This window comes from Amblyomma mixtum, chromosome 2 (assembly GCF_055824585.1).
Source record: "Amblyomma mixtum isolate Tamu chromosome 2, ASM5582458v1, whole genome shotgun sequence".
NCBI classification, from domain to species: domain Eukaryota; kingdom Metazoa; phylum Arthropoda; class Arachnida; order Ixodida; family Ixodidae; genus Amblyomma; species Amblyomma mixtum.
In genome coordinates, this window is record NC_143013.1 from 280,032,875 (window position 1) to 280,054,048 (window position 21,174).

A 21,174-nucleotide genomic window follows, 5' to 3' on the forward strand; every position below is an offset into this window, starting at 1 on the left:
TTCGAGTTTACGGCTCCCTAAGGCTTAGTAGGCGACAGCAGCAAGTTTGGCAATATTCCAGTTGCGCCGAATAATAAAATGGTATTATCACAGAAAAACAATACATAGGAGCCATGCGGCATAACTCACAAGCATGTGTAATGGCTTGCTCTACAGTAGAGCGTACATGAAATGCGAAACTTGACCACCGACACAGAGAAGGTTTATTAGCATAGGTACTGGCTGCGATGTGCCCATATAGCGCCTCCACTGCAGCTGCTAGACACTATAAACACTATGCATGGAATAGTTTATTTTTTATTTTAAGCCACAAAATAATGACACAGAAGTTTTCACTGTAAACAATCTGCCAAACACATCGTCGCCCTCTCCTAGCTTTCAGCAGGGAGGGAACAGTACCATTCAGTGTCAGGGATGTCATTCGCATCAAACACCAGAGTAGATGAATAAATAAATGACACTAGTATTGATGGTAAGTGCGAAGTGGCATTTATTGTTGAAAAATGACACTCCCGTCTCATGGCACTCGCCTGTATCAGCAGTTCCAACCACTACTCAACAGCAACAACACACATTCACTCGTAATATATTATCGCTCTGACTCAAGCCCAGTGTATTGAATGCATGCGTACCAATCTCCACCAGCAGTATCCACACAACACTCTGAACATCCGCACACAGGAAACATGATGTCAATGAAGTACAGAGCGTCTGCACAAAAACATTATTCGTGTGAATCCTTTCAGAGCTACAGAGTAAGCAACTGGTTTGAAAGCAATAAACTATTTATCTAAATGAGATATCAAATGTGTGGCAATAAAGTTTACGGGCTTTTATTTTTTTGGCGATATCGCGCCAAAATACATGCGCTTTCAAGAAGATTGCAGAAAAGTAACCTCTCCAGTGCACGTTACTCGTCGAAATTGCCGAAATTTGTTGGGCCACAGCGCCGACGGTAACCTCATTTTCGAAATTCTAAAAATTGATATGGATATTACTTCCGCTGACCTACGCACCTCTCGTAATTAAGGGGCGCAACAGTAAGAGTTAGAAAGTTAACTATTCAATGTTAGTTAACCAGCATGCTAGGTTATCACATCTTAGCTGTATTCTGATAACTCTCTGATAACACCTCTGGTAAAGCCATGCCAAAAACAGTGCTCTTCTAACACAAAAAGCCTATTTTTAAAAATTGCGTAAGCTCTTAGGTGAAACGCCCTGTATATATGCGTTTCTTCTTTTGTCAACGCACTTTTCTGTGGATTTTGAGCTTCCTCAGCGACCCCAATTTGGAGTGCGGAGCACTTATGGTGACATCTCCAATCCTCTGTATTGGAACGCAGTAATCGTGTTCAGCAATGTCGCCTGCGACGGATGCGACGAGCTTCCTCTCATCGGCACCCGCTGGAAGTGTGAAGTGTGTCGTGACTACGACCTCTGCACCAAGTGCTACATGAGTGGAAAACACAGTCCTGAGCACGCCTTCGTGAGCTTCGATGCTCCGGGACGTCAAGGGTGAGCACGTTGGTAGACTTGTCTGGAGGACTCCGTCGTGTGCGCGCAATGGTGAAACTTTGCCGAAGTATTATCGCCTCCTACTTTTTCTTATCTCTCCCTTCCTCACCTTTATATATCCTCAACCCTTTCCCCCAGTGCAGTGTAGCAAACTGTTACATCTACCGGTTAACCTCACCGCCTTTCCTCCTCCTCTTCATCCTCCTCCTTTTCCGGACCGATTACGCTGCTTCTTCCAATATGCGGAAAATCAACGTGTATTATTTTTCACGTGCGCGCGCTCACTTTCATACAATGCCATCTTCCTGCTGGCTAACGAGAAGGTAGTTTTGCTCATAAGAACGCAGTAACGACTTCTGTAAGTTACATGTTTTGATACAAAAAAAAAGATTAATGAAAAATTCATGCAAATTATACTAAGTCAGTCAGCGAGTCAGATTAATTAGTTTTGTGGGCGCGTGTTTCGCAATTTTTCTTTTTTCGTTTCCTCTCTTTCGCTTTAATAACAGAGCTCGCGAACGACATTACATGGCGTCTTTCAGCCGTGACGTCACAGGAGGTCGCTGCAAATAATGAAGTGGCCATTGAACGAAAGGATAAGGAACGCTTACAAAATACTCCCCCGTTTATTATCCCTTGAGCAACGAAGGCTATTATGCGCCAAATGTGATTACAGTTGCTGAGGACACAATGATTAAGTGACGACAATAACGGAGAGTGGTGCCTCCATACTTTCTCTGATAGAAACAGAAGCAAACGGTTTTATATCTCTTAGAGGGAAGGGTGAGTCAACGAGGAAATCACGCAGTTTTTATCTATTTGGGGCAGTAAAAAAAAAAAAAGGAGCAACCTCTCCTCCCCTCCGTCGATCTCTACCGGTTATTTTTGTACAATTTACTGTGGCAATGAATGCGCAGTGATTTCAACTGCGAAAACGGAAACAGAGTAATAAAGATGGCATTTTTTTTTTGCTTAAATTTCAGAATAACGGTCGCTGCGAGACATGGATCTGGAGATTTTTTCGCGACAGTTAACCATGTGGACGAGACTGCAAGAGGTAACGAAGGCCGCCGAGTGTGTTCGCATGCAGATAAGTATGCGCTGTGTTGTTAAAACCTAGGAAGGTACAGCGCAAGAATCGAGTGGACTTTAGATTTCACGTTATCTTATGCAGATATGATAAGAAGAGGCTGCACCTGTCAATCGCAGTCGATTCATTGTAGGTAATTGGACAATTCCGGTGGAAGGAGCTAGGAGAGTCATTGAGTTGTAGCGGCTCTATACTCAAATGAGTTCATTACTCTTCGCAGTCAAAAATAGGCATGATGGAAGACTGAGTTACCTTCTTTTCAAAACATTCCTATTCCTTTGAGTACCAGTGCAACGATCGCTATTTAAACGCTTGAAGTGCAAAATAAGAACAACGCATGTGCGCAGTAAGTATGCATAAAAAAGCAGAGAAGGCAACCGAGTTACCTTTCGCCATAAACTATTTTCCTTGAAACTATGGATGCATGCCTCTTTCACATATTTGAGAAGAAGGCCCTTGGCAGGCTTCGCCTGAGTGCTGTGCGAAGATCAAGGGTATAGCGTGAACAAATTTTAAAAATAACATAGCTTTTCATAAACTATTGCCACAAAAGCTGAAAGGCATACTGCGTAAAAGAGTTGTGTAAAGGTTTTGTATAAAAGGCTCGTGAGAAGGAGTCGTGGTTTGAAGATATAGGCTGGTCTGCTTTTTAGCATGATTAAGGAGTTATACGAGCAGTTGAGGTATTGTCTGCACACTGAAAGTTTAAAACATAACGTTTCAACAATGCCTAATACCAAACGTACTTTGCTGAGAGTGTCACTTAATTTATCAGGAGATTATTTTGACCAAATAGAGCCATGAATTTTCTTGCCGGGTCACTTAGCTTGGTGAGCAGTATTTTTTTTTTGTTTTGCAAGGTTAATTAATTTGTTACGACTTATTAGGTACATTTTTTTTACTGGCTTCATAATAAGTGTGAATGCAAAAGTTGTAGATAGACTTGAAGAAAAACTGGCTGAAATGTTTCCAAGAACGTATCATTAATGAAGCCTTATTTGCGAGCTCAAAAGAAAGCCCGCGAATTACTAAAGCTACCACGTTACAACAGCTGCCGCAGATCTCTCGACTATTGCACCCTCAAAGCGCCTTCAGGAGAGCTCCGGAGAAAAGAGGATTTTGTCGTCTCGTACGCGTCGTGTGAAACAGAGTAGCACCGCTCTCACTAGGTACCTTTTGCATTTTGCGGGTTTTCATTTAAGGGCGGAAAAAAGCGATGCAAGTGGTACCTTGGTGTAAACATTTCAACCGGCTGTTTTTCTAGGCAATCTACAACTTGCGCATTGCGACTTTATTACTGACACTATAGTATTTATAAGGTTAGATACTTTGGCTATACTAATTACGTTTCCACAACGAAAAATACTGGTTACTAGGCCATGCGACTTTCAATGGCGTTCCATTGATTTCACTCGTCTATGCCAAGGTCTTGAATACTTTGTCTGGGACAACCGGCATGAGCGCTACGTCGTTCGTAAGATGCACAAGTACAAGTTCGAACATTACAGATAGGAGAAGAAACGCTTTCTTAACTCTCAATCAGCGGATGCTCCACTGATATCAGGGATATACGTCCTTGTTTTCACTAAGGGGATTTCTCCAGGACGTTTTATTGTCATGCTATCGCTTCACTCTTTATGCACAAGTGAAAACAAACTTCGTTATTGAAGGCGATCTAAACGTTCTCTTCTTTTTAGCTTGTATGTAGAGTACGTTGTAAATCAGGATTACGTGCTTAAAATTATTGAGCACCTGCGCCGAAACCTAAATCTTCATATCAGTTTTCTGGGTTTTCTCTGTGCTTTCATGTGTATCGTACAGGAATGAAGTTCAGAGGGGTTTCCTGCGACGGCTGTGGACAGCGTGAAATTGTGGGGACGCGTTGGAAATGCGCAGTGTGTTTCAACTATGACCTCTGCACCACCTGCTACCGTGGAGGCAAGCACAGCCTCGACCACGCCTTCTTGTGTATCAGAGTGCCTGGTTGTACAGCGTGAGTGTTGGTTTATATTTTCTGAGCGTGGGTGCTCTATACACTGCTAAAAAAATAATAAATTTTGGTACGGCTAAATGTCTCTCGTTGAAAACAGGAAATGACTATTTGTTGTAAGGGCCCATGTCCAACTAAGGGTGTCTGTCGACATCCTGTTAAATGTACAAGGATAGCATGAAAATTATAAATTCAATATCTCGTTAGCTTTTTACTAGCGACTGCTATGTGAACCTTCAGTGTAGTGGGACAACGTAGATCGCGAACCGTGTTTTGACATCCTCGTATTGCCGCCAGAGTGCGCTACAAATAGTCTTTTTACGCTGTTCTGGTTTCGTTTCTTTGCTTATGTCTTTCACAGTCCTCAGACCTTCAGCATTATGTACTCACTATTAGTAGGTGGCAATGGTGCTCAGTTGAGAGAGTATCGGAGGAAAAATTTTGGCGAACTTGTATATTAGCCCTCTGCTGCGATTCAAATGCATTGCTTCGACATGCTGCCAACAAAACGCTATGCACTTGATTGATGACAACAATTACGCATATCTTTTGAGAAGGTCATCGTTTGAAGTGATTGGTTTGGTACCTCTTTTGCGTGGTAACAGCACGAGTTACTTGCTATAGTAAGAATAAGCAGCTAAATGTGATGCGTACATTGGCCTATATAAAAACGCACATCTCTTTTTCATTTTCAGGATTAAGGTGCCTCCCAGGCGAGGCAACGTAAGAGCTGAAGGTAAGCATCTTAATTAGAACGCGAAGTAATCAAGAGAGAACGTTGCGGAACTTCGTGCATGTGCTAAGCAGCATTTCCTCGGCCCTCAAATGATTCACTGAAACAAAATAGAGACTTCAGTGTTGCGTGATTAGGCCTATAGATACTGCACAGCTTTCTTGCAGAGATTGGGAGAAAAAGCTGTTAATTTTACTACAACAGGAGACATGCGGTTCAACGCACATCGAAACAAAGAATTGCAAAAGAATAAAAAAAATAGAGAGAAAACATATAGAAATTAAGTAACGATGCATCGTCCACGGCAGTTTCAAAAGTAAGCATGCACATTCCTTAATGTTAAGAAATGTGGTGGTCGTAGGTGTGCACGAGCTCGTACACATTCATGGGTGAGTACAAATGGCAGGCGTTTGTTATTTCGTGAATGTAACATCCATTAAAATTGCACTAGCGAGTATAATCGACATCTAGCTACCATGTTTATCGAATAGGAGCTGTAGGCTCTCCCTAATCCCTAAAGCATGATACAAATATATGGACATTTTAAGCGAGCAGAATCACGCCCGCGATTGATTGATTAATTGATAAAAAAAGCTCATGGATATAGGGATACAGACTCGTGTGCAACCATAGAAATAAAGGCAATAATTTTCTCTCATAGAAACCAATGAGAAGTAAGACCTTTCAGAGCCCCGTGATTTTAGTGGCATAAAGCTTGAAGTGCTAATTACATGGGCAAAATGCTAATATTTAATAGAGCGTTCAGAGGGTCATTTCTTTACCGATACAAATGCCTGCAGGGCTTCAAGGTATGGTTGCCGGGGGAGCATATCAGAATAAAACCTGCGTAAAATGAGCTTGTTCCAAACAGAAGGCGTCCAACAAAGCACATGATGAAAAAAAGAACTGGAAAGAGTTATTTTATCGTACATCTTCCAAGTGTGCCACGAAGTGCCTAGGAACCAACGTAAGTATAATCTGGAGTTTTGTGACAGGGACACTGGTGTCTTAGGCGTAATTCGGCTTTCCTGAAGAGGCGGTCAAGCCTTGTTGAGTGCCTGTAGCCGAAGTGCATCCTCGAAAACGCCGGGTCGTGTATCCTAAGCCACAAGTTTTTCTCTCTCAACCACTGACGAAAGAGGCTGCACCAAAACTTCACGAGTATAGGAAATTTTTACATGCTGCAGCTCAAAAATTGCTGCTAGCCGTTTAAAATTTCTCGAACTGTCGTTAATTCAGTCCGCGTAGTACCAGTGTAACGCGAGCTAAGGCCTCGAGCTGTTAGATGTTGCGGAAAATTTAGACAACGTTGGTGGTGGTCGCTATAAAAACATTAAAGTTTGTGTAATTTGAGCAATTCTACTTAATGTTCTTAGTTGAAACTCACCAAGCAAAGTTATGAAAAGCGCTAATGAGAAAATTACAGTATGCATAAAAAAAAATTCGTGGGACAGTCATGTTCCGCCATAAGGGTATGACGCGATAGCGTTAGTGGCTCTCTTCAGGGACCTGAGGTCTTCTCTGCATGTCCCATAGCAGACACGGACACTGTCGGTGAAGACGCACAAGACATCAATCAGTCGAGTCGGGCGAACGTGACTTGGTGGCCAAGGGGTTACGTGTCAGAATCTGTATCTAACCTAAACCTTAACCTAACCTAACCTAACCTAACCTAACCTTAATCTTTACCTAACCTAAGCTAACCTAACCTAACCTAACCTAAATCATAACCTAACCTAAACCTTAACTTATCCTATACCTTAACCTAACCTTAACCTAACCTAACCTAACCTAACCTAACCTAACCTTAATCTTTACCTAACCTAAGCTAACCTAACCTAACCTAACCTAAATCATAACCTAACCTAAACCTTAACTTATCCTATACCTTAACCTAACCTAACCTAACCTAACCTTAGCCTAACCTTAACCGAACATAACCTTGACCTAACCTAATTGTTGCTACCTTGTTGCAATCAATCTGCATTTCCTCACACGCCGCTCATACTGCCTGATTTTTTGCTGCACAGAAGCCTTAAGTCGCTTTAAAATACTATAATTAAGCTACTATACTATAAATACTATGAATACTATAAATACTATAAATACTATAAATACTATAAATACTATAAATACTATAAATACTATAAATACTATAAATACTATAAATACTATAAATACTATAAATATAAATAGCATCGGTACCTTTACTGCTAAGTTCCCCTCTGCGGTGTGATGAAAATACGGGAGATTCGAAAGTTCCAAGCTACGAGCGCATATTTTGGACATCTCGCACAAGACAGCGGTCCCATACTGGCTGCTGGATTAGCATGGCCAGCTTTACACCGCCGCAGAAGGTAGCGGCATGAAAAAGCAGCCGTAATCTTGATGTTCTCCAGAATTAAGTGCGCTTCCTTTTAGGTATCGTTAGTAACCTCCAGGTTAACCTTTATGTGTACAAACTGCGCCTTCAGCCTTCATTTTGGCGCTTTGCGTCACATTAGAACTTCTTGCACATCTTCAACAGTTATACAGTACTTTTTGTCACTCCGTAAACTTATTCCAATAAAATAGAATCTTAATTACTGCTTGTACAAGGAGACTACCAACACCACAGTTCGTGTTACAGTTCCGGCACATGGAGCAGTATTTATTTTTTTTTGTTTTCCATTGGCCTCCGTTACGCGAAGCACCACATCGCATATCAAGCTCGAACTAAGTTCAACTGCACGTATCCTGCATGCCCGCATTTATTCTACTGCTCAGTAAGCAATCACCGCACTTATTATCGCGATCTCTTCTTTGCCATCAACTATGGCAACAAGTTACACACATTTGTCATGGAATTCCCACCCGGAACGAACTAAATAACAGTTCAAGAACGAGTATTAAGAACGATGGGCCTCAAGCGATAAGTAATCTTTTGCTCACTAATTTGTTCTGTAGAACATTCCCTGCAACCATGCCTATTTTCTAGAGGCCACGTTCCTTGGAATCAACTGCGACGCCTGTGAACAACGTGGCATTGTGGGGACGCGCTGGAAGTGCGCACTGTGTGTTGACTATGATCTCTGCACCAGTTGCTACGTGGGAGGCAAACACAACCTCGACCACAAGTTCCTGCGAGTGGACGTACCCGGTGGTATTGCGTAAGCCTATGTTTATGTTTTTACTTTAATTTACAGCAATGTCCAAGGGATATAGAAGCTAGAAAGCGCAATTCGCAATTATGCATCGTAGCTTTCTGTTGAACGATACTACAGCAAAATTGAGGACAAGCCTCTCTCCCACTATTTTTTTTTATTTTGCACACTTGTCGTACAGGATGAGATTAAGAAGTCTGCGGGGTTACGGTGGCCACAACTGGCAAATGACATGGTTAACTGGAGAGATATGGGAGAGGCCTTTGCCCTGCAGTGGGCGTAGTCAGGCTGATGATGGTGATGATGACACTTGCTGTAGAGGCATAATTACTCTGTCTCTACCAGCTCGATGAGGTTCGAACAATCGACAGTCCAACATTAATGAGCTAACGCACATTGCTTACCTACTTTGCAGGCGTTGGTTCTTTAGCGGTACTTAATCTCACTCTTGTACTGGCATTTAAAGCCCCAAACACTGCTCTCGAGCCGGAGCGATTTTAGAGCACAAAACAACGCAATAACGAAATTCACGGGAGAATAATTAGCGCCAACCTCGGAGGTTACCGACAACACAGAATAGGAGACTTTTAATTGACATTCAGTGAAGAACCTTGGTGATGCTGTCGGCCAAGTTTAAGAAGCGCTTGCAGTCTCTTGGTCTAGATATGCTCTGTGTACTGATCCTTACATGAAGTGGCGTCAGGTTGACTGATGCCATACAAGAAATAAGCGACATCGGTAAGCAGGAAAAGTTTGTTTGAACGTTACTTGCTGATCATGATGGTGCCGGTACCTTGCGGCTACATCAGGAGTGCCAAGTTCTGCGACAAACCTATAAATCTCTAACTGCGCGCACCGCTGAAGTATTGCACCTTCAAATACCCCATGCACTGCTCTCCCATTAGAACGCAGAATTGTTACAGCTCTTGCATGCATAAAAAACTTCCCACTGCTTGGAAATGTGTACTCTATCGTCGTAAGTTCCCATCTTCAATTATATGTAAGACTTAATGATCACCACACTCATTGCCGATGCGTCGCATCATATGTATAAAATGACGACATATTTTTTGTCAATAATAACTTGCAAATTTATTACTCATATGGATTAAAGAACCGCCTTGACATGTTAGTGAGATGACACATATGTCGGATGTTATTGCTGACTTTTTTAAATACTGCCTTAACTTGGGTGTATGAAGGGTGCTTTACAGGCACGCCGTTGATGTCGCGAAAAAGTATACGGGCAACAATCTCAGGGGGAGAGGTGGGGGGGGGGGGGGGGGGGGGGGGGGGGGGGGGGGGGAGGCATGAAGCAGTACAAATTAATTCGTCGCGTCAGCTAAAGTTTCTTTAGGTTCATGCTGATGACGCTGGTGGTTCCGTACAAGGCCTTAGGAAGGCATTCCAACGGTGGTTGTCCGAGTGCTGAAGAGCTAAGTACAAGAGTGCAAAGCTAGAGTAATTGTACTGAAAGGCGGTCTTCGGACTTGCAAGCCTAATGGCAAGTGCTTGTGGCATGTGCTTTTAAACCGGCGGCGTTCCATGTAGCGCGCCCGTTTTTGAAAGCCAGAGGATAAGCTGAAATAATAAAAAAACATGTACCTACGTCATCTTTGCTTTGTTAGCAACCTAGAATATAGAAACCTCCGTGAAATTTATTCTGTGGCCCACGTGCTTTTTCACTCCTGGACTATTTGCTGGAAAAAAAACATCATGGCGTGAAAAACTGATTTGGGTGAGTACTTGTCCACTAAAGACTCATCTGGTTCTTGTACGCAAGCCAGGTATTGAGGTCTTTTAATACAGACAGTGGCACGGGGGACTGGCAGTAGCAAGCATGTAGAAATACTTTGACCAGACAGCCTTGTGCATGATATATAATTCTGATAACTTCTAATAATTCTCGTAATTTGTAATGAAATCAGACTTGAGTAAAAATCAGAATTAAATCAGAATTAGAATAGAATTGGAACAAAATCATGATAGGAGTGAATTGGCGAGTGAAGAAAAACGCTATCACATCTCTTCCGCCGCAATTCAATATAATGCTCCTAATTTTTTTGTTGATCTGCGAGCCGGATAGGAACGCGGAAACAGCTGCTGAGCGGTGAGGAGAAAGCTTTCAGCTTGACTTTTTTTACTATTATAGTGAAATGCTGGCCCCGAGAAAAAATTGCACCACTGTACCAGTCGGAAGTATCAAGAGCAACGGTAAGATTCCAAAGGACAAGTTTTTGGCCCAATAGTTTTGGGGAGATTCCCTAAACTAATGTATATTTCAGTTAATGAAGTAGTTACCGATTATCATCCTGTTCAGCTCAGCCGCACGGCCACGCGGTTTGCTTCGCTGGTCTTGTGGACAGCGCTTTCGCGATCAGTGTGGATGCAAACAGCACAAGCTCGATCGCCAAAGCCACCACCACATTAGGGGCAGAGATGATATCACATGATAATTTGGTAACGCAATCAGTCAGGACGATTCGTTAGCGCCTGATACTGTGCGCTCCATAAAGAAAGCATACGAACAATAAGAAGCGAAATCTTGATACTGTTCTCGTCTAACAAAGTTTGGTTTGGCTTATGGGGTTTAACGTCCCAAAGCGACTAAAGCTATGAGAGACGCCGTAGTGAATGGCTTCGGAAATTTCGACCACCTGGGGTTATTTAACGTGCAATTGCATCGCACAGTACACAGGCCACTGGAATTTTGCCTCCATCAAAATTCGACCGCCGCGGCCGGGATAGAACCCGCGTCTTCCGGGTCAGTAGCCGAGTACCATAACCACTGAGACACCGTGGCGGCTCGTCTAACAAAGTGATTGAGTGAGTGATTGAGGTGGTTAGTTTTTAAAGTTTTTTGAAAGAAAAAACTTAGAAAGTACGCGTGTTAAATTCAACGGTATTGCATGGAGGGTATTGTGATCGCTAGATTTGACCGAATAAAGCCCAGCGAAATACGACAATGGATGGCCATTCTGCTCAGTACGCTTCCCAATGTTAGTGTTGTACTTATTAGCAAGTCTGCAGTGTTCATCGGTTACTATCCTTGTGGACGTGCATTTCATAGTTCCTAGTGTGTTTGCAAGTTGCATGAGTGTGACACCGTGAAGGCCATGACCGGCCGACCCTTTCCCCTGACCAACAGGCGTCACTTTCCACGGAGTCAACTGCGACGGCTGCGACAAAAGTGGTATTGTCGGAGCACGCTGGAAGTGCGACCAGTGCGCTGACTACGACCTGTGCACCTCCTGCTATATGGCCAGCACGCACAACCTTGACCACATCTTCTTGCGCTTTGACTTGCCCGGTTCGAGAGGGTGAGCGCAAGTCTATATCGCTGCACTCGTAGACTACGACGTGATTTTGCTTGTGCCTGACAACTTTCTCAACTTCAGCGCGTAATTTCCGCCCGTACATTTACGTCTTGAGTAATGACAGGTGACCTTTCGGAGTTTTAGACCAACAATTGTGCGGCGCACTTTTCCGGGAATAAGCGGCACACAAGTGATACGTAGGGATGTGCCGATATTATAAAGTTTAAAATAGCGACTCAAATATCCTGCATTCGATTTGATGGACAAATCAAATTGTGCGTTCAAAATTTTTCGAAACAAATTGAATACTATTTAAATTTTTTTATTAGCTTTCGAACAATAGCCAAAGAACTCGATTAGGACACGCCGTAGTTTAATTTTGCGGCCGTTCTAAAAATAAGGCCCATTTCGACGCTGCACAAAATGCGGCCGCGATCATACTGCGTACAAAAGAGGGCTTAGCGCAGCGGTGCCGTAATTCGTGTGGCGGCTTTCATGAGGCTCATACATATGGCCTCCAAGAGTGGGCAACATGACAGCGTTCCGCCAGGTTCAGGAAATTATCTTGATGCCCGGGACTGGAGGCCATGTATAACGTCTTAACCATCCCACATGCTGAGATGTGGCGCTAGTTTGCTCGCCGTCGTCGTCATGCGCAAAATATAATTTTACTACGCGCATGACATGACGGTCACAAAGTTAATACTCGTATACTCACTTCGTGTTGCGCGCCCTCTAGTGGACATCAATGTTGCGTCTTTCCAAACTCTATGAATTGTAGCGCGCCGCTAGTGCTTCGTTGTTTCGCAGGGATAATCGTTTCGTATGAATATTCGTACAAGTAGCGAATAATCGTACAAATTTTCTATTCGTGTTTGGTCCTTTCTCTCCTTGATTCAGTAACATAGCTAGACTAGTCGTATTCGAGTCGGTTTCCAAAAAGTACAGGCACATCCGATGATTTTCTTGTTTTCGGGACTAATGAATGGGGCGTCAATACAGCTTCAAAACTGTGCATATATAATTAATGGCCTCGAGGTGTGTGTAATATAGTGACAGAGTATTTCCAAAAACCCCGGGTAACTGCATGTGGAAAAAGTTTTCACATCTTCCCAATATTTTACAGAATACAATTTAGGTATTCCCGCGTCTTTCGGGTCAACAGCCGAGCGCCGTAACCACTGAGCCACTACGGCGGCCTTCTACTCAAGAGAGCTGGGGGAGGGTTGCACTGGGGATCGAATCCCGCACATCCCACAAGCGAGGCGGATGCACAAATCGCTAGGCAAGAAAATTATTTCCCGTGCCTTGTCCGGCGCTATAACCACGTTTCTTTAATTCCTTTTCCAGCACGTCCAAGACGTGCTTGTTTAGAAGGCAGTAATATTTGTCTCGGGGCGATATAAAGGATGGAGATATGTTGCAAGAAGATTAAAAAGAGGTTACAAAAGGCAACCTGAAAGGCTCAGAGCCATGCGCTGAGCATTTTACACGCGAATATTTTCTGGCGCTTTATTTTTAGTAAAACAAAATAGGAGAGCTTGGCCGGGTGACAAACGATGTGGTACTGCGTCTATCGTTTCAGGGTGTATGTACTTCGGAGAAAGGTTTCCAAAAACGCCCGTACTGAGGACACTTCTGGCGAAAGTAAGGACATCTGGGCAGACCACCAGACCGAAGAACGTGGTGAGGCGTTGTTGTGCCGACACGGGTGTTCTTTCACTGCCTTCTTAGTTCACTGAGGTCGCACCTTTCACCGCGGTCTACAAAACGCGTCTCTCTTTGACTATTTGCGGTTTCTGAGCCGAGAAAATTAACAAACAAATCAGGAACCGAATTGCGGAACAATCAAATCACAAACCTGACACAACTGGTAAATATGTCTGCCAGTCCTTTCCGACCAATGTGACCATTTTGTAGTTGTTTAGAGATTGTGATCGTTCCGTAATCCGCCTCCTGGTGCATTGTTTGTAGACTTATTCGCTGATTTTTGGCACAACTCACAAAACACTATTGACTTTAGCCATTGCGTTGTCTTCTGCACCTTTACTTATTTCAAACTCATTAGAACGTAAGACCAAATGTTTCAACTCTGGTGATCCTTCACCGATTTTCTGCTACATGCGATCATCCACAGATTGTTCGTAACGACTGCTGTTAACGTAGAAAAGCAAGCAAAACAACCTTTGCTTCATTTTTTGCTAGGTATTTAAAGGAACATTCACGACAGCTTACCACACCTTTTTTTCTACGTAAAAATCAATTATACGACTATATCTGCATATGCTGACGTCTGTCGGGTAGCAAAGGACGCAATTATCGCAGAGAACATTGAACTTAAAAGTTTTCCCGCCCCTCGGTGGAAACTGAGACGTCTATGCGGAAAAGGACTCTGAGATGCGTGCAGGAACTCTGCGCCGACGCGAGCAATTTACTTGCGAAATCTGCCGGGGATGGCGACACCTGTATTTTGTTCTTCGGTGTTTTTCAATTTACAAATGCTCCATTCTCGGTGAGTGTGCTCCTAGTGATTAGAACGCGGTAATCTACGGATACTGTCTAACATACCGATCGTGCCACGGTACTTTACGGGACAAGTTACTGACATTTATTGATTGCATTGCTTTCCTGTTGCACGAAAACCGACAGAAAGCCCTGATGGAGACAACGATGCACCCCGGGCAGAACTACTGGAGAAACTGCGAGAGCTGAAGGATGCCGTGCAATGCGCCATTTGCATGGAAAGATCGCACAACGTAGCCTTCCAGTGTGGTCACCGCGCGTGCGCGGATTGCGCCAAGAACCTAGCCGATTGCCATATTTGCCGCAGGAAAATAGCGATGAAAATTACCCTTTACTAGATGGAGTGTATAACGGCCTTGAATATTTATTTATGCATTGATTGCTGTTGTTAAGCATCGCTTGCGGGTTGTTACAGGGAGGGACTACAACACAACACATTGCTACACAATTAAATTTGACACTTCATAGCAACTACTTAGACACTTGCGACTAAAATACTATGCAGAACACACGAATTTCTCCTCATCTGGTAGACCACAAAAATCACCAGCAAAGCACTCCAGATATCAGTAACGTCAGGAAGAAACAACAGCGAAAAACATCAACACGTGCGTTATACCGTTTGATTGCTCTGTGTGATTGTCACAAAGTTTGTGCATGCCTTGCGTTTCTTTTTCTTTTGCCGCTGAGGTGGCCACGGCACCGGTTGTTTGCCAAGCATGTCACGGCGCGGCCACGATGAGCCACCGTTTCTCCCAACCCGCTTAAACACTTTTATGCGAAGCATACTACTTTAGCTACCACTTCAGCCCTTCACCGTGGTTATGCGCCTCCAAATCACGTGATACATGACGTCACACCACGTGACACGATGACGTCACGACAGTGGAGAAACAGGGGCCCACCTCGCGCCGTCGCTGTGGTTGTGCGCCTTCAAATCACGTGACACGACGTCACACCACGTGACACGATGACGTCACGACAACGACGTCAAACCACGTGACACGATGACGTCACGACAGTGGAGAAACGGGGGCCAACCTCGCGCCGTCGCTGTGGTTGTGCGCCTCCAAATCACGTGATACATGACGTCACACCACGTGACTTGATGACGTCACGACAGTCGAGAAACGGGGGCCCACCTCGCGCCGTCGCTGTGGTTGTGCGCCTCCAAATTACGCGACACGATGATGCTTCGCATTCTCCAGGCTTCACCAAGTTAAGCCTCAGCCATTTTTTTTTGTCCTGTCGCTTTTTCTCGTCCTATTCTTTTGTACATTATTGCTTTGATCTTGTGACATTGTTGTATAGTTCTCGCGCTGATGTTTTCCTCTTCCTGTTAATCGTCGTTAGCGTCCTCATTTTGTGTTTGTTATTCATGTCGCGCCTGTGTATTGACGCTGCTTTGTTCGGTTTTGTTTTGTACACTTCGTGTTGTTCTTTGCCTAAGTAAAGGGGTCGTTAAGAAACGTGTGTACGCCTCATGCCTCCGGTCAACGGCTAATCAGGCGCGGCGCCTATCACCGGTCAGCAGTCGAATCTCATCTTTTGTTCGCGGGGTGGAGAAGTTTGTCGCTCCTCCCCCTCCACATTTACGGAGAGTGCAGCGGTGGGCAGGTTGACCCGATTAATTATATATTCGTCGCCAACCAAACATCAAGCCGCCCACAATATCCTGACAGTGATTTATTCTCGCGTTCAGTTTCCCAAAAACTGAACACATCTCTCCTTTTTTATCTTCAATTGCACTCAAAGGATCGAAAAAAAAATATTTATTCTGGATCTTTGCCTTCGTGTTTGTATTAATTCTAGTCCACATGAAGGAAGCATTGCCTTTACCAAGTCTGTCTTTCTGTACTTTTAAGAAATAAAATGCTCAGCCATTCTTTGAAATCTTTGTAATTTGTCCTTTAGAACTCTTTCCTGGGGAATCCAGAGAACGGAAGCGTACTGTAAGGATGGACGTATGAATGCTTTGTGAGCAATTACTGAGAATCTTTCTTTGCACGTTCTCACTCTTTGCTTGGAATGGTCAGTTTTGGGGAAGCTGTCCAGTCCACATTTTCTATATCATACCCAACAATTCTGAACAAAAACATTTTTGAACGGGAAAGGGTTTATGAGCGCAATTTTTTCATATATTGTAAGGCCTCACTATAGCAAACAATATATCTGCAGATCTCCTGTCGGCAGGTTTTCGGTTTTTATTTTATTAACGTTTCGCTGTCGTCAAAAGCGTTACCCTTTGGTTTTCTATGGCAGCCTTAACTGCTCGATGGGAGCGGTGGAAACATTACAAAACAAAGATTTCGCTGCATATCGGAAGATTGGACCATTAACTTCAATATTTCTATACCAGTATCTTGAAGTTTTCTAATTTTCAAAAGTTTTTTCAAGAATGTTGGACACGGTTTATGCCAGTGTAAATTGCGCGCAATTGTGACTCCTAAATACTTGAATGTAAATTCCTTGCCTCTTAATTTGTTACTTCCAAAGTGATAGAAAAATGGCAGCGCACTCTGCTTCTCAGTAACATGCCTAAAAATCCATATAGGAAATACTGACTTCCATGCCCCATTTTCCGTACCAAAGATGCAAGGACCCGGTTAATTCTGATTTGGTCGTCCGCATCTGTTGCTAGAGAATAACTTAAATAATCGCGAGCAAGAAGACTCAGTTCCACGGGAAACTGGTAACCATCGCTAATGTCATCATTACAGACTAAGAACGACAGCGGAGCTAAAACAGACCCTTGTGGAACACCAGAAAAACTTTATTACGAAGAGGACGAGCACTTGTCTACGTGCAGAACCTGCATGCGATTGTGCAAGTAGGCATCAATCCATTTCATACGGACAAAGAAGCCAGTGTGCCTGGAGTGACAAGTTAATTTGTGTGCAGTTGTCAAAAGGTTGTCTGTGTTTCTACTTCCTTTAGAGCATCAACTGCGATTAGCTCGAACCTCAGTTTCGAGCCGGCGTCGGCATCGCCATTGGCGGGGTCTGCAGTGCTACTTGCCGCCTGCCTCCGATGACACGGGACCTCAGGTGGAAAAGTGAAGGGAGAGAAATCCCGCACTCCGCATTTATAGAGGACCGGAGAAAGAGGGAAAAGACCGACAGTCGGAGGTGACGGGCGGCCCAGCGGCTTGGTTGTCCATCTCGTCTGCGGAAGTTGGCTGGTTCGGAACCCACCACCGGACAAGGATGTGTACAAGTGTTCCCCAGCCCGGCACCCTGCTTTTTAAGGCGAAAGCCTTTATTCGCTCATACTGCCGTCCGTTGACAAAGCGTGTCACACGCATTTAACTCGCGAACTAAAGAAGATAGAAGAAAGCCATTGGTTGCTTGCTTCAGATAGAGGAGGAAAAAAGGAACCTAGATGCAAAGTTTGATGGCTGTAGATTAATTAGTCAATTTATTATAGGCAAAAGAGTCGAAATTGCGTCGAAATAGCGCGGACGTCGGTATAGCCACGGGACACGTCACATCCACCGGAAGTCGTCACTGCATAGTGAAAATCGTCACAGAATGGTCGGAGAAACGTCGGATTTGTGTCAAATGAGATGAAAAAATAAGTAATCAAGCGTAATTAACACTTAAGATCACCGAAAGATGTATAATTTGGGTATCGATATAGCCACGGGAACGATGTGACGTCACATCCACCGTAAGTCGTCACGGCATAGTCTCCTCGGCTTTCGCCTCTAAACACTTTAGTTACCAAAGTGTCCTCGCAATTTTTTAGGGGTATTCACTTGGATGAGGCCCCGCAAACCCTGGTACGCTCTTCTGGAGGCGAACTCGGTTCCGAGTACCTCAGTCTGTACAGGTGGTTTATGTTACCGTGCTCATACTGGGGTTCAAGTTGGTATGATCTAAGCAGCGTGTTTAAACAGATGTACAAAGTCAACTGTGACTGCTGTAAGCGATGTTTCGAAAGAAATTCACTTCACAGTGTCACTGCAGTTCTGGGCAAGTCCGCATTCATGCCGAGCTGTCTAAGGTTGCAGAAAAAAAACGAACATGTTTGTGAAAAATTCTTTGCTGTCACACTGCGGCCAGCGTTTCAACATTCGCGTTACGCACTGATAACAGTCCTGCGTTTTTTTTTTCACCATAGATATTATCCCCCCTCCCCCTTCTCGCCCCCCCCCCCCCCCCCCACACACACACGCACCCTTCCAACATGCACAGCATACATGCCATAAAAGCCGGTTTCAAGGCTTCCAGTTTTAGGGTATAAGGAGTAATTTTTCGCCGTTTGTGAGGGGAGCGTTCATTGATAGTTCAGTATAATACTTTATACAGAGAGTAAGAGCCGTATTGGCTTTGTGCAGAGACCAAAAATAGGCAGGTGCTTAAAATTGTTGAATAAAGCATTTCTACTCAAATCAATGAAAGTGGTATATTTGGCAGGCTTTCTTTAATAAACAGCACGACAGTCTTATCAAAAATTATAGACGATCAATGGAATTGATGCGCAAGAGTATACGTTAGCACAAGTCGTCCACCCCGATGTTCAGATCGTGTGAGCGGGTAGCGGGATCTAGTCCGTCAGTCACCATGTGACACGTCGTAGCTTCGCTCCACTCTGCCGCGCATTGTTAGGATTGTGCGCCTCTTCGTCATCGCGGATCGCCCTCGTTATAGTCTTCTTCTGAATCTGTCCGATAAGCCCAAGCTGGCCAAACTGCCTTAGCTGCCCCGTGTGTTTGCGGTCTCTTCACTGCCAGCAAATCGCTTCTTCTTCAAAAAAAAATGTTTTCAGTTCCTTAACTCCTCGTAGCTGGTTCCTCAGTTGAAGCGCTGCCGGTGTTGGCGCCGTCCGCACCACAGGACATGACATCGCCTCAAGATGCGGAGGTAGCTCTCAAGGCGAACTTGGCAGGGTGCCAGGACGATACTGCTGCCAACTGCTGAAGTGTTCACGTGATACGTAAGCCGGCAAGACTGTGCATTGGGGCCATGATACTGAAGGCCACGCGTGTTGCAATAGATGCACTCGGGAATTGGAGGGAACCCCAGTAGTTTAGGCCAGAATAGAATAAAAATTCGTTACCCTCATGCCCGAGCTAGGGCTTTAACATTCGTGTTGCACACTCGTAACCTTCCAGTGAGCTTCTTTCTATTTATTTAGTACATTTTCTCAGCCTCAGTGTTGAAGCTGCTGCAGGGTTGGGGCATAAAAAACAAAACTGAAATTGACAGAAAGACGATGTACAGTCTTTGTCAAAAGTAACCAGGCTGCATGGTTTGGTTCCAGCTCGTACAGCGGAGCCCTTACAGCTTCCCTGAAGCTGAAATGGTCGTTAAAGGGAAAAACGGGGGGTCTTCTTGCCTTCCAATACTTTTTGATCTTTAGGAAAGTCACAAGGGCTCCACAATACAAGCTAGAAGCAAACCATGCAGCCTGGTTACTTTGGACAAAGACTGTACGCTCATCTGAATGTTATGAAGTTCTAGCTGGTAGAGTGGAGCGCTGGAAAAAAGAAAGGAAACAAAGCCACTGGCCACGACACTTAAGTTTCTCAAGATTCGCAAAAGGACAAAAAGGTAAGGATCCAGAACACTCTGCCGTCGGGCAACAGCCTTTAACTACGAAAGGAAGCTATCCAGGGAGGAACATTTAACAACGTCACCGGGTAAGGTATTTCATTCTCGGACTTCTTGGGGAAAAAGAATTGAAATGTATCGTGTTGCGTTCGATATTCGATTAGCCTTGCGATAGCTTGCGTTGGATGCAGTCTACATTGACAATTTAAGTAGCCAATAATTAATTATTTATATCAAATTAACCTTTCGCGGGGGTGCACACAAGATAAGTGTAGCGCAACCTCCACCTGAAAGGCCCGTACATGTCCCAGGCCCGTAAGATGCAGGATGACTCAGTCAGTTTGTGATTTGGAGGAAAGGAAATGGCGCAGAGATGTTGACATGTCATCGACCATGTTGAGAAATCAGGAATGAAGAAGAGGCAAGGCTCAGCTTCGGTCTCACTCCAGTCAGGCGTCTCCACCACGTGGCAAGAAAAACGGCCCGCGTAGTTGTGCAGGAGCCTGACTTACGGACCCTCAGTGGAGTGACTTGTACAGTCTTTGTCAAAATTGCAGAGCCCAAGGGGCTTGCTTGTAAGCCATGCAGTGGGGCTCTTTAGCACATTAATTTCTCAACATTTGCTGTCTGGAACACTTTGCTGACTGAACCAAAAAATGTTAACTCTCTCTGCAACTTCAAAGCACGTTTTAAACAAATAATCCTTAGCGAAGAACGCTGTGAGTTATTTATTTAGTTTTGATTTTCCCTTTCTTTCCCTCTTGTGTTATGCACAGGCGGCCAAATCTTTAGCTGGCGTACGTGACGGCCGCATTTTTGCTTGGACATGCTTTTTACGATGAAGCGAACTTGTGAAAAGCTGAATATAAAGCAACCGCTTGGTGAGCCTGTGCTAAGATTTGAGATTTTCACAAGTTTCTTCCGTCATAAAGCGCAGGAGAAAGCAAAACGCGGCCGTCGCGCACGCCAGCTATAGATTTGGCCGCCTGTAAAGCTTTCTTTACATGGAACACGTTTTTCAAATTTCACTGTGGTAGTAGTTTGACTATACTTCTGTGTAATGGTACATGACTTCTGTTTTTCTCATAAATAGCTTTTACTTTCTTTCTCTGCGCCTGCATTACAATCGATGCTCTGTATATAAGTTTTCACAGGTTCATTTGATAAGCCGCGCAGGCTGCCATATGTTTCATCTTATATATTTTATTAGGAGGTCCCAATATAGTCACTGACTTCGGGACCTCCTTGTCTATGATAATCTGTACACGTGAGTTTCGTACGTACAAAATGACTGATTGTGATTATTTT

General features: G+C 44.1%; 1 protein-coding gene across 1 annotated transcript in view; it reads left to right on the plus strand.

Annotated features, from left to right (window-relative positions):
* LOC149364140 (uncharacterized) overlaps positions 1–16,163 on the plus strand; it is a 29,358-nt gene extending 13,195 nt beyond the window's left edge. Inside the window, exons 3-12 of the mRNA XM_089568640.1 lie at positions 1,344–1,515; positions 2,499–2,572; positions 4,427–4,598; positions 5,291–5,331; positions 8,306–8,477; positions 10,624–10,704; positions 10,792–10,811; positions 11,620–11,791; positions 13,374–13,474; positions 14,438–16,163. Of these exons, the coding sequence (XP_089424766.1) occupies positions 1,344–1,515; positions 2,499–2,572; positions 4,427–4,598; positions 5,291–5,331; positions 8,306–8,477; positions 10,624–10,704; positions 10,792–10,811; positions 11,620–11,791; positions 13,374–13,474; positions 14,438–14,649 (1,217 nt within the window). The 3' untranslated portion in view covers positions 14,650–16,163. The remainder of the gene's footprint in view (positions 1–1,343; positions 1,516–2,498; positions 2,573–4,426; positions 4,599–5,290; positions 5,332–8,305; positions 8,478–10,623; positions 10,705–10,791; positions 10,812–11,619; positions 11,792–13,373; positions 13,475–14,437) is intronic.
* The last annotated feature ends 5,011 nt before the right edge of the window (positions 16,164–21,174 follow it).